At 44.7% G+C, this 13,620-nt stretch overlaps 1 protein-coding gene across 4 annotated transcripts in view; it reads left to right on the top strand.

The window, feature by feature from the left end:
* Positions 1-13,620, top strand: part of DGKI (diacylglycerol kinase iota) — a 240,066-nt gene that overhangs the window by 181,567 nt on the left and 44,879 nt on the right. For 2 of the 4 annotated variants that reach the window (XM_038752350.1, XM_038752349.1), the window contains 2 exons: positions 2,703-2,789; positions 4,463-4,507. In XM_038752350.1, the coding sequence (XP_038608278.1) occupies positions 2,703-2,789; positions 4,463-4,507 (132 nt within the window). The remainder of the gene's footprint in view (positions 1-2,702; positions 2,790-4,462; positions 4,508-13,620) is intronic. The other 2 variants (XM_038752352.1, XM_038752351.1) reach the window with 1 other exon arrangement.

Genomic DNA, 13,620 nt, shown 5'->3' with positions numbered 1-13,620 from the left:
AGTAAATTCCAGGAATAGTAGCCTGATCCCTTCCTTATGTGGGGTTTGGTCCCGAGAGGTCCAGACTGAACATGCTTAGAGAGTCTGTACTGGTCCACTGGTCATTGTTATTTTTTGGAGCACTTACTATGTGTAGAGCAATATACTAAGCGCTTGGCAGAGTTCCGTGCAATTGGTAGGCATGATCCCTGCCCATAAGGAGCTTACAGTCTAGTGGGGGAGACAGACATTAAACTACAGGAAGCAGCAGAGATTCAGGATATGTACATTATAGCTTTGGTGGTGGGGGGAGGGTCATCTGTTGGTTACAAAGCGGGAGGAAGTTCCAGGAAGGAAGGAGAGCTAGGGCAAGGAGTCAAAAGAGAGATCCAGGCACAAGAAGTTGGTTGGTTTTAGAGGAATGAAGTCTGTGGTCAGGGTAGTTGTGGGAGAGGAGTGAGGATAGGCAGGTGGGAGAGAGCTAATTGAGGAATTTAAAGCCAATGATGAGGAGTTTCTGTTTGATCCAGACATGAATGCTTACCCATTGGATGGTTTTGAGGATTTAGACAACGCATTCTGAATGTATATTTAGAAAAATGATCCCAACAGCAGAGTGAAGTATGTCCTGGATGGGGAAAGTTACAAGGCGGGGGGTCAGCAAGGAGTCTGATGCAGTTGTTAACGAGTGCTTAAACTAGTGTGGTAGGAGTTTACATGGAAATGAAGGGTCAGATTCTTGAGATGTGGTGGGGTCTTGCTTTAGAGAAGAAGTATGTTGTAATGAAAAGAGAACAGATCTGGGAGGAGACCTGGATTCTAGTTCTGGCTCCACCACTTGCCTGTCTTGTGACCTTGGGCAAGTCACTTAGCTTTTCTGGATCTCAGCTTCCTCATCTGTGAAAATGGGAATAAAACCCCTGTTCTACCACCACTCTGGAATGTGAGCCCCATTTGAGGCAGGGACTGTGTCCAATCTCCTTATATTGTACCTACCCCACGCTTGGTACATAATAAGCGCTTAACAAATACCACAGTTATTATTATAACACCATCCTGGAGTAGACCAACAGTAGGGAGTCCATGTCTACCAACTGTGTGATGTCACGCTTTCCCAAGCAGAGGTGTCATATTACCGATTAACGGTAAAGTTAAGCATGAAATGAGGAGATAATAATAATATTTATTGTTTATTGTGTCTCCTGAGGAACAGGGATCATGTCTAATTCCCATTCTTTCCCAGCCCTAAGTACAGTGTTTTGCACTTAATAAGTACACTTACCACTACTACTACTACCAGGTGCCAAGTCTGTGCTAAAAATAAATGGATTGGACAAAATTTCTGTTCCCTGTGGGACTCACAGCCTCAGAGGGAGGGAGATCAGGTAGTTAACCCTGTGTTTCAGGGGAGGAAACTGAGGCACAGAGATGTAAAGTAACTTGCCCAAATCCACGCAACAGGTAAGTGGCAGAGCTAGGACTTGAATCTAGGTCTCCTGACATCTTGGCATAATTTAATTGATTATCTTCTCCTCTTGTCCACCAGGATGGAATGGTTTCTGTGTGGTGTATCTGGAAAGGTGGAATGGGGTTGGGTCAGATGAGCTAATCTTATCACTCAATCCCATGAGTCTTTGGCCTTATCATCCCTCTGAAATGTAGCCTCTTTTGAGTTGGGAGAGAACGTGCCAGAGGAAGAAATAATAATTATGGCATTTGATAAGTGCTTACTTTGTGCCAGGCACTATAATAAGCTCTGAACATTCATTCATTCATTCATATTTATTGGCGTTTACTGTGTGCACAGCACTGTACTAAGCACTTGGAAAGTACAATTCAGGAACAAATAGAGACATTCCCTACCCAACAACGGGCTCACAGTCTAGAAGGGGGGAGACAGGCAACAAAACAAATCAAGTAGACAGGGATCAATAGCGTCAATATAAATGAATAAAATTATATATAACATCGTTAATACAATAAATAGAATAATAAAATAATAAATATGTACATATATACACAAGTGCTGTGGGACAGGGAGAGGGGTAGAGCAGAGGGAGGGAGTAGGGGTAATGGGGAGGAGGAGCAGAAGAAAAGGGGGGCTTAGTCTGGGAAGGCCTCCTGGAGGAGGTGAGCTGTCAGGAGGGCTTTGAAGATGGGGGAGTGTGCTAGTTTGGCAGATGTGAGGGGGGAGGGCATTCCAAGACTGAGGAAGGATGTGGGCCAGGGGTTGATGGTGGGACAGGCAAGAACGAGGCACAGTTCGGAGGTTATCGGCGGAGGAGTGGAGTGTGTGGGCTGGGCTGGAGAAGGAGAGAAGGGAGGTGAGATAAAGAGCACTAAGTGCTGGCAAGCGAGTACTTGGAAGGGACCTAAGCAGGTGGGTCCCAAGGGTGGGAGAGAATAGGGAGGAAGATGGGTCACAGGGATTCCTGGAAGTTGGGCATGCTGCCCCTTGTTCATCTTCATCAGTGAGCCAAATTCAATGGCAAGACTCTATGAGCATATGGTGTGAAAACAGAATCAGACTTGGGTGGGATGAAGATGGGGGCAGGCCTGCATCACGCCCTTGATCGTAGAGAGCCCAGCTTTATCTCTGGTGGTGGGTAAATACAAACTCTACCTCAAGTTAGGTAGAGCAATTTGAGTAGACTCTTAATGTAACATGATGTCACAAATCACCACCGGCCAAACAACTAATGGTTAATTATCGACCCATCCAGGCATCGAATGTCATGTCATCATCACCATCATCATCATCCCGCCAAATCAACCCAATCAGCCATCGTCATCAGGGCCGGCTTCAGACGGTAAGCGGCTTAGACAGCAGCCTGAAGGAGCACCATTAGATGGGGGCGACTGCGTTTGAAGGATGGGAAGGGATCAATCTCTCCCTGCCCACATAGGAATTGGTGCTTGAGTTCACAGGGACTGGAGAAGAGACGCAATGGCTCTGGAGCAAGGTGCAAGAGGAGGGACTTGTCAGCGTGGCTCAGTGGAAAGAGCACGGGCTTTGGAGTCTGCGGTCATGGGTTCAAATTCCGGCTCCGCCAGTTGTCAGCTGGATGACTTTGGGCAAATCACTTAACTTCTCTGTGCCTCAGTTAGCTCATCTGTAAAATGGGGATGAAAACTGTGAGCCCCATGTGGGACGACCTGATCACCTTGTAACTTTCCCACCGCGTAGCACAATGCTTTGCACATAGTAAGCACTTAATAAATGCCATCATGATTATTATTATTATTACTAACTCTGTTGTATTGTCCTCTTCCACATGCTTAGTACAGTGCTCTAGCACATAATGAGCACTTAACAAATACCATCATTATTATTATTATCATTATTATTATTATCACACTGTAAGTGCTGATGATTATTACCATAAATGCTAAATACCACTGATGATGATGAGAGAACTCAGGATATGCCCCGGTGCAGAGGACCGTACTAAGTATTTGGGAGAGTACAACACAAATGACATCATTTTATCATCCTATCTTTACATTATCCTGTTTGCCCAGTGTAATAATACCCACAGAACCATGGGTATTGGGATGTCCTCTCTAAGGAAGGGGTACCATTTTTTTCTGCCTTATAAAAATGATAATAGTATTTGTTAAGGGCTATGTGCCAAGGACTGTACTACTAAGCACTGGGGTAGGTAAAAGATAATCAGGTCAGATACAGTCCCTGTTCCATATAGGGTTCAGAGTCTAAGGGAGAGGAGAGCAGATTTCAAAACCCCATTTTACAGATGAGGAAACTGAGGCCAAATTAGTGAAACCAGCCTTGACTTTTAGCCAGTCCCACAAGGATAATTGATTGCTTTGTGACTGCAGTGTATGGGATTAGCCTGTGGGAGCGGCAATAAAAATAAAAAAAATTGGCAGCCTCTGCCCTAGAAGAGTTGACGATCTAATCGGCCTATCTCTAGACCTTGGTCTTAATGTCTTTTTTGAAGGTTGATTTTGGCTCACGACTGAACTCTGATTTCTGACACGGTCTGTGAAATGAACCCATTAATGTTGACTGTGAGCTAATAGATGTTTCAACCATTTGCCACATCAAGCTGCAACTCAAGTATCTGAACGTCTCAGTGGTTCCCAGCTGAGAGGCATTTCAGTGGACGCTAGAAGCCAGCCTCGTTCTAAAGAAGAGAAAAAGCAAGTTGAAAAACAGGGCTAGATCTGAGAACCCACGAGCTCGGAGAAAGTCTGGAGGAGGGGCAACTGGTTTATTCATTGCTAAGGCACTGCAGGAGGACAAGGGAGTAATTTATTAAAAATTAATAAATTAGGTCAGAGTTTATGGAGCCTCGACGAATTGACAGAATGTCTTTGGACACTGAAGCATTTCGTTAGGACATTTAGTGGCATTCCGGTTGAGGCTTGTTAGCATGAGATCTGAGAAGTTTGACTCAGCTTTAGGGAGAGCTTGTTAAAGCCACTTTAAAGCCATGGGTATTTCTTTATTTTCCCTCAGGACCTGCAGTTGGTTTCCTCTGGTACCCAGAGAGTTCATTACCAGGTAAGACACGATTAGCTTTTTTGATTTCTTGCCCGGAGGCCCATTGAAGACAGTCACTTTCGGTTCAGGGCTAATTGGAATTCAGGTGTCGTAGCTCGTCTTCAAATCAAGGCCCAGGACTCAGTCTTGCTTTGGCATTTATTCTAAATCCTTCTGGACCATGGTAATTTCTCTGGGGCTTGTCTGTCATGGAAAACTCTGGTTTCCAGAATGATTCAGAGGTGGTGCCCTGCTCCATGGGATCTCAGAAGGGAATTCTGTGTAACCTGGTTCTCAAGGCGAACTTCTCTATTCATCAGTGATGTTTACTGAGGGCCTACTGAGGGTGAAGCACAATTCTTAAGCACATGGGAGAGTTTAACAGAAGGAAACACTTTTTCCCTGTCCTTCAGGAGCTCCCAATATAAAGTAGGGAGTCAGATCCAGGATCAGATAGTTCTCCAGAAATATCAAGTCTGCCTAAGAGAAATCTTTCAATTTGGATCAATCCATCAACTGTATTTATTGAGAGCTTACTGTGTGCCGAACACTGAGCTAAGTGCTTGGGAAAATACAGTAAAATAGAATTGGTAGACACATTCCCTGCCCATAACGAGCTTACTGTCTGGAGTTGGAGAGAGACATTAATATAAATAAATAAATAAATTACAGATATGGATGTAAGTTCTGTGGGCTGAGGGATGGGTGAATAGAGGGTGCAAATTCAGCTGCAAAGGCGATGCAAGAGGGAGTGAGAGAAATTGAAATGAGGGCCTAGTCAGGCAAGGCCTCTTGGAGGTGATGTGCCTTCAATAAAGCTTTGATAGTGAGGAGAGTGATTGTCTGACGGATATGAAGATGAAAGGTGGTCCAGGCTAGAAGTGGGATGTGGGTGAGAGGTCAGTGGCGGGATAGACAAGATGGAGATATTGTGAATAGGTTGGTATTGAGAAGCAGCATGGCTCAGAAGAGCCCGGGCTTTGGAGTCAGAGGTCATGGGTTCAAATCCCAGCTCGGCTAGTTGTCAGCTGTGTGACTTTGGGCATGTCACTTAACTTTTCTGGGCTTCAGTTACCTCATCTGTAAAATGGGAATTAAGACTGTGAGGCCCCCGTGGGACAACCTGATCACCTTGTAGCCTCCCCGGCACTTAGAACAGTGCTTTGCACATAGTAACCATTTAATAAAGGCCATTATTATTATTATTATTATTATTATTATTATTATTATTATTATTATTGTTAGAGGGGTGAAATATGAGGTCTGGGTTGTAGTACGAAATCAGGGAGGAAGGTAGGAGGGGGCAAGGTGGTTTAAAGCTGATGGTAAAGAGTTTCTGCTTAATGGGGAGATGGATGGGCGGCCGCTGGAGGTTCTTAAGGTGCGGGGAAATATGAACCAAATGTTTTTGTAGAAAAAATGATCCAGGCAGCAGAGTGACATATGGACTGGAGTGGGGAGAGACAGGAGGCAGGGAGGTCAGCAAGGAAACCGATCGTCATCACTGAGTGCTTACGGTAGGCGAAAGCACTGTGCTAAGGGAAAGATCCTGAGTATAGGAGTCAGATGACCTGGGTTCTAATTCTGACTCTGCCATTTCTTTGCTGCGTGACCCTGGGCAAGACACTTGAATTCGCTGTGTCTCATTTTCCTCATCTGTAAAAAATGGAAATTAAATCTTACTCTTTTCTACTTAGATTGTGAGCCCCATGTAGGACGGGGACCGTCCCACTCCCTTTTGTGTCACCCTGACTTGCTGCCTTCATTCCACCTCCCTCCCATCCCCACAGCACATATGTCTATATCTGTCTATATTGTAAATTATTTAATTATTTACGTTAATATCTGCCTCCCCTTCTAGACTATGAGCTCACTGTAGGCTGGGAATGTGAATGTTCTTATATCGTACTCTCCCAAAATCTTAGTACAGTGCTTTGCACACATTAAACACTCAATAACTATGACTGACCAAAAGAATGAAATGAATGAAGTGACTAACCTGATTATTTTGCATCTACCCCAGAGTTTAGTACAGTGCTTGGCACATAGTAAGCACTTAATAAATGCCATTTAAAAAGTGCTGCTGTAGAGACAAGACCAACAGATCAGAAAAAACTACTGGTCCTATCTGATTTGCCTAACTGTTATTATCATTGTTATTAGTAGCAGTAGTATTGTATTTGTTAAGCACTTACTGGGACAAGCACTGTTCTAAGCACTTTGAAAGTCCAATCAAGTCAGTCACAGCCCCTGTTTACCAAGGGGCTCACAATCTAAGTAGAAGGGAGAAGAAGTAATAAATCCCCATTTTACAGAAGTGGAAATTGAAGCACAGAGAAGTGAAGTGACTTTTCATTCATTCAATCGTATTTATTGAGCGCTTGCTGTGGTGCAGAGCACCGTACTAAGCGCTTGGAAAGTACAAGTTGGCAACATACAGAGACGGTACCTACCCAACAGCGGATTCACAGTGTAAAAGGGGGAGACAGACAACAAAACAAAACATATTAACAAAATAAAATAAATAGAATAAATATGCCCAAGTAAAATAGAGTAATAAATATGTACAAACATATATACATATATACAGGTGTTGTGGGGAGGGGAAGGAGGTAAGGCGGGGGGATGGGGGGGAGGAGGGGGAGAGGAAGGAGGGGGCTCAGTCTGGGAAGGCCTCCTGGAGGAGGTGAGCTCTCAGGGAGAGCTGGAATTGAACCCTGGTCCTCTGGCTCCCACTTTCCACTGGACCATACAACTTCTTAGCTGCCCAGGTCCCGGCAAGATGGAAGACTTGACATTGGATCCATTTTTTTTTTACATGGTGTTTTTTGAGCATTTACTATGGACCAAGCACTGTACTAAGCCCTGGAGTAGATGTCAGATAAGAAGATCAGACACATTCCCTGTCCCGACACAGGGCTCAATTGTTCACGCCATGTCATTGGGAACCCTACACTCTGCCTTTAGTCCTTTGCCTCTTCTGCTCAGGTTCCCAAAGATTACATAGACCCACTGAGTCCCGGCATATCACACACCACCTTGTTAGGTTAATTTGGTGTGTCATTCCGAGAGCACAAGGGCTCAGTTGTCAGTGCACCATGAATTATGGAGGAGAAGAAACATGAGAGAGGGTAGCAATAAACCGCTTAAGCTGTTAGGCTCAGTGCTATAGATCGGTAATCAGGTGTCTCGGGCCCTTTTAGACCTTCTAAACACTGCATTTCTCTCCTGGGTTTACTTTGGCCTTCGAAACGGGGAGAGTCAGCAGAAATTCTGGGCTGCAGATCTGAGGGTTGCCAGCAATTTGTAGAAGATTCAAATGCATTTTGGTGGTGGGGATTTTCCTTCATGCTGATTGTTCCGCAAACATGTTTAATTCATCTGCAGTCATTTTGTTTGTAAGAATTAAGCTTCAAGGGAAGGATTTTTTTTTATAATTTTTTTCAAATGCTGTTTCGTTTGGCCTGGTTCCCCTTCCCCTGGAAAAGACCACAGCATCCCCAGGGAAAAGCAGAAACGGAACGTTGGATGCCGCTTCCCTTAGAGGCTGGTCCCCAGGCCCTCCAGGGATCTCCGGGTTATGCTCTGACCATTAAGTCATCCCCACGGCCCCTCTGATTTTCCAAGGAACTCTTATTTGTTATGAGAAGGCTCAGACCCAGTGCCGGACAGTGAAGGGTTATTTTGAGGTGTGAGATTTGAGAGGGTCTCACCGGGTGGAGGAGAGGAATCTAACTTTTAACTACGAACCCCCTGAGTAACATCTCATTCTGGAAACAATATGGCCTAGTGGAAAGAGCAAGGGATTGAGTCCCAGGAGACTTGGGTTCTAGTTCTGGCTCCATCACTGTCTGCTGCGTGACCATTGGCAAGTCACCAAACTTCTCTGGGCCTCAGTTTCCTCATTCTTAAATAGGGATAAAATACCTCCCCTCGGTCTGTGAGCTCCGTGTGGAACAAGTTCTGTATCTGATCTGATTATCTCATCTCTAACTCGAGCGCTTGGTCTATCTTAAGTGCTTAATAATGCTATTATTACTATTCAAAAGCGTCTGGCCTACTGGAAAGGGCTCAGGACTGGCAGTCAGGAGACCTGACTCAGCTATCTGCCTGCTGTTTAACCTTGGATAAGTAACTTAACCTCTCTGTGCCTCTGTTTCCTTATTTCTCAATTTGAATTTCTTTAGAATGGAGATTCAACACCTGTTAATAATGATAATAATAATGATGGCATTTATTAAGTGCTTACTATGTGCAAAGCACTGTTCTAAGTGCTGGGGAGGTTTCAAGGTGATCAGGTTGTCCCACAGGGTGCTCACGATCTTAATTCCCATTTTTCAGATGAGATCACTGAGGCACAGAGAAGTTATGTGACTTTCCCAAAATCACACAGCTGACAATTGGCAGAGCTGGGATTTGAACCCATGACCTCAGACTCAAAAGCCTGTGCTCTTTCCACTGAGCCACGTTGCTTCTCCCTCCCACTTAGCCTCTAAACCCCACATGGGAAAGAAATGGTATCCAATCTGATTCTTGTACCTGCCTCAGTTCCTAGCACAGTGCTTGGCACATACTAAATCCTTAGCGAATACCACAATTATTATTTTTTTTTGGTTTTGCTCTTTGATGCCCATAGTCCAAGGCAACAGGCGTTTTTGAGGATGAGGGCTTTGGTTTTGTGATGGAGACTCTGGAGGGAAGTGGGAGGGAAAACGAGGTATTTATCCTTTGGTTCAGAAGCTCCTCAGGGGCAGGAATCACTTCTTTCCACTAGCTCCCCACATGGGTAAGTATAAGTCATATTTACTGAGGGTCTGCTATGCGTTGAACACTGTGCTAGCACTTGAGAGAGCACCACAGAAGTAGGAGACACATGATTCCTGCCCTCAAGGAGCCAAAAATCCAGTGGAGGAGCCAGAACATCACAAGTCATTTATAAATGGGGTAAACAGGAGGAAGGACAGTGCTACCACTGTTGATAGAGTGAGTTTGTCATGAAAAATAGAGAAATCCAAAAGCGTGCATGAATATAAAATGTGCTCTCAAGTGCTAGGGAGTATGCACCAAAACAATAATAAATTAATAATAATAATAATAATAATGATGGTATTTGGTAACATCTAATTTGGATCAAGCACCGTACTAAGCACTGGGGTAGATACAAAATCATCAGGTCAGCCACAGTCCCTGTCCCACACAGGGCTCCCAGTTTAAGGGGACAACAAGTATTCATTCAATCATTTGAGTGCTTACTATGCGCAGAGCACTGTACTAAGCACTTGGAAAGTACAGTTCGGCAACAAATAGAGACAATCCCTACCCAACAATGGGCTATTGAATCTCCATTTTACAAGTGAGGAAACTGAGGCCCAGATCGGTCCAAGATCGCACAGCAGGCACATGGTAGAGTGAAATTAGAACCCATGACTTCTGACTCTCAGGCAGGGGCTCCCTCCACTAGGCCACATGGTCTGACAAACACGTTGGGAAAAGAGCGAGGGAGATGAATATGCTTTATGTTAACGACCTAGCATGGAACAGGATGGCTCCGATTAGAGCTGTGCGGGAGAGAGAGAGAAAAAAATGTTTGCAGCTGTTGGACAACAACTTGCTGACACACATGGGAAACATTCTTATTTGGTTTTTGCCTTCATTATGCCTCCTGGGCTGGGGGACGTGGGCTGGCTTTGATCCCCCTGAGCTCAGATCCCTTGTACTTCCAGTAATTGCGGTCGAACTGGCAACGAAGCTTGGAGTGGCCTGATCGCGGGATGAACCTCTAGCGTGCCTGGTGTGAGGAGTGGGGCAGAAGACCGGAGCTCCATTCGCCTCCTGGGAGTCTCATTTTGCCCCAGCTGTAGAGTGTGGCCTGGTGACAAGAGCACAGGACTGGGAATCAGAAGAACCTGGGTTTTAATTTTGGTGCTGCCACTTGTCTGCTACGTGACCATGGGCAAGTCACTTCTTTGGGCCTCAGTTACCTCATCTGTAAAATGGAGATGAAAACTAGGAGCCCCATGTGGGACAGGGACTGTGTACGTGGCTCAGTAGGAAAGAGCCCGGGCTTTGGAGCCTGAAGTCATGGGTTCAAATCCCGGCTCCGCCAGTTGTCAGCTGTTTGACTTTGGGCAAGTCACTTAACTTCTCTGTGCCTCAGTTACCTCATCTGTAAAATGGGGATTAAGACTGTGAGCCCCATGAGGGACCACCTGATCACCTCGTAACCTCCCCAGTGCTTAGAAGAATCTTAGAAGAAGAATCTTCCAGACTGTGAGCCCACTGTTGGGTAGAGACCATCTCTATATGTTGCCATTTTGTACTTCCCAAGAGCTTAGTACAGTGCTCTGCACACAGTAAGCACTCAATAAATATGATTGATTGATTGATTAGAACAGTGCTTTGCACATAGTAAGCGCTTAATAAATGCCATCATTATTATTATTACAACCCGATTGGCTTCTACCTAACTCAGGACTTAGTACAGTGCCTGGCACATAGAAAGTACTTAACAATTAAAAAAAAAAACCCAGGAAAACTGGGTTCTAATTCTGACCCCATCCCAGGCCTGTTGGGCAACCTTGGATAAGTCACTTAACCTCCCTTGGCCTCAATTTCTTCATCTGTAAAATGGGGAGGAGATATCTGTTCTCCCTTCCCAGTTAGATCATGAACCTCCTGTAGAGCTGATTACTTTGTGTTTACCCAAATGCTTAGCACAGTATTTGGCATATAATAAGCACTTAGCAAATACCATAAAGATGATGATAATAATAATAAGCAAAAAGTTAGGAGGAGCATTGGTTCCTTATGTCTCACCTGATGCACTGTAGAAAGGATCATGGGGTATTAATCCTGGCTGTCTCCATATACCCAGCAGAGCGAAGGGGAATGGGGCAGATAGTTCAATCCCTTGGCTGCATCCACTTCATTCATTCAATTGTATTTATTGAGCACTTATTATGTGCAGAGCACTGTTCTAAGTGCTTGGGAGGCTACGATCCAACAATAAACAGACACATTCCCTGCCCACAACGAGCTTACAGTCTAGCTTACATCTTTGCCTTGGAAAAGAGGCCCTGTCACTAGAGGAAACAGCCCAAGATGAAGAGTCAGGAGACCCAGATTCTAGTCCCCATTCTACCACTTTCCTGCTGCGTAACCTTGGGCCAATCAACTTTTCTGGGTCTTAGTTTCCTCAACCGTAAAAAGGAAATAGAAGACCTATTTTCTCTCCCTTTTAGACTGTAACTCCTCTGGAGGGTGGGGACGGTGTCCAATCTGCTTGTTTTGTATCTACCCCAGCGCTTGGCACAAGGTTTGACTTGTAGTAAATGCTTTTTTATGGTATTCGTTAAGCGCTACTATACGTCAGGCACTGTACTAAGCACTGGGGTTCATTCATTCATTCATTCAATAGTATTTATTGAGCGCTTACTGTGTGCAGAGCACTGTACTAAGTGCTTGGGGTAGATACTAATCAGGTTGGACACATGTTGGACACAGTCCCAGGTTGGACACAGTCCCCATCCCACACGGGGCTCACAATCTTAATCCTCATTTTGCAGATGAGGTAACTGAGGCTCCGAGAAGTGAAGTGACTTGCCAAAGGTCATACAGCAGTCAGATGGCAGAGCCAGTATTAGAACCCAGATCCTTCATTCATTCAATCATATTTATTGAGCGCTTACTCTGTGCAGAGCACTGTACTAAGTGCTTGGGAAGTACAAGTCAGCCAGCTTCCAGGCCCCTGCTCTATCCACTAGGTCATACTGCTTCTCTTGATAAATAATAATAATAATGATGATAATGGCACTTGTTAAGCACTTACTATGTGCAAAGGACTGTTCTAAGCCCTGGGGAAATTACAAGGTGATCAGCTTGTACCACGGGGGGGCTCACAGTTTTAATCTCCATTTTACAGATGAGGTAGCTGAGGCATAGAGAAGTTAAGTGACTTGCCCAGAGTCACACAGCTGACAGTTGGCGGAGCCGGGATTTGAACCCATGATCTCTGACTCCAAAGCCGATGCTCTTTCCACTGAGCCACGCTGCTGCCATTATCTTATTATCTGCCATTATACCATTATCTTCATTATCAAGAACAGAGAGAATAGCTAGGTTTGGTCCTTCACTGCATGTGGCTGTTTCACTATGTTGCCAACTTGTATTTCCCAAGCGCTTAGTACAGTGCTCTGCACACAGTAAGCGCTCAATAGATACGATTGATTGATTGATTGATTGATTGGCCGCATTTTGAGTCTCACATTGATATTCCATTTGCCTTTGTAGTTCTCTCTTGAAAAGAGTCTGAAGAGGTGCAGGATGCTTCCAAGTGGTTGCATTCAATTAACGGTGTTTATTGAATGCTTGCATTCAATCAATCGTATTTATTGAGTGCTTATTGTGTGCAGAGCACTGTACTAAGTGCTTGGGAAGTACAGCATGGCTTAGTGGAAAGAGCACAGGCTCGAGATTCAGAGGTCGTGGGTTCTAATCCCACATCTGCCACTTGTCAGCTGTGTGACTTTGGACAAGTCATTTAACATCTCTGAGCCTCAGTTGCCTCATCTGTAAAATGGGGATCAAGACTGAGAGCCCTATGTGGGGCAACCTGATTACCATATATCTTCCCCAGCATTTAGAACAGTGCTTGGTACATAATAAGTGCTTAATAAATGCTGTTATTATTATTATTGTTAACTAAGCACTGCATCTCTGCCTTCTGGGGTTTCACAATCAGATAGGGGAAGTTGATCATCAACAGTTACTTATTGAGTGCTTAATGTGTGCAGAGTACTGTACTAAGCACTTGGGAGAGAGTTTAGTACAACAGTTGGTAAACAGGTTCCCTGCCCACAAGGAATTTAGAGTCAAGTGCAGGGAATTTCCAAACAGTCGGATCATTTGGGCATTGTCTGAGTGTTTGGGCAGGGAAAAATTAAAACTGTTGCATTGATGGAAACCCTGTTCTTGTTTCCAGGCAAAGAAATGGCTTTCCAACACACTGATAGGGATGGAGAATCTGGGCACAGATGTAGGAAGAGTTGAGTTTTCCAAACTGCCAGGAAGTTGAGTCAGAAACCCAGCTGTGAGGACACTGACTTGACCCTGAAACTAACAAACTAGGTGCTGCT

The sequence above is a fragment of the Tachyglossus aculeatus genome, chromosome 10 (genome assembly GCF_015852505.1).
Source record: "Tachyglossus aculeatus isolate mTacAcu1 chromosome 10, mTacAcu1.pri, whole genome shotgun sequence".
NCBI classification, from domain to species: domain Eukaryota; kingdom Metazoa; phylum Chordata; class Mammalia; order Monotremata; family Tachyglossidae; genus Tachyglossus; species Tachyglossus aculeatus.
Note: the sequence above shows the minus strand (reverse complement) of the source record. Positions and strands in the feature narration are given on the sequence as shown.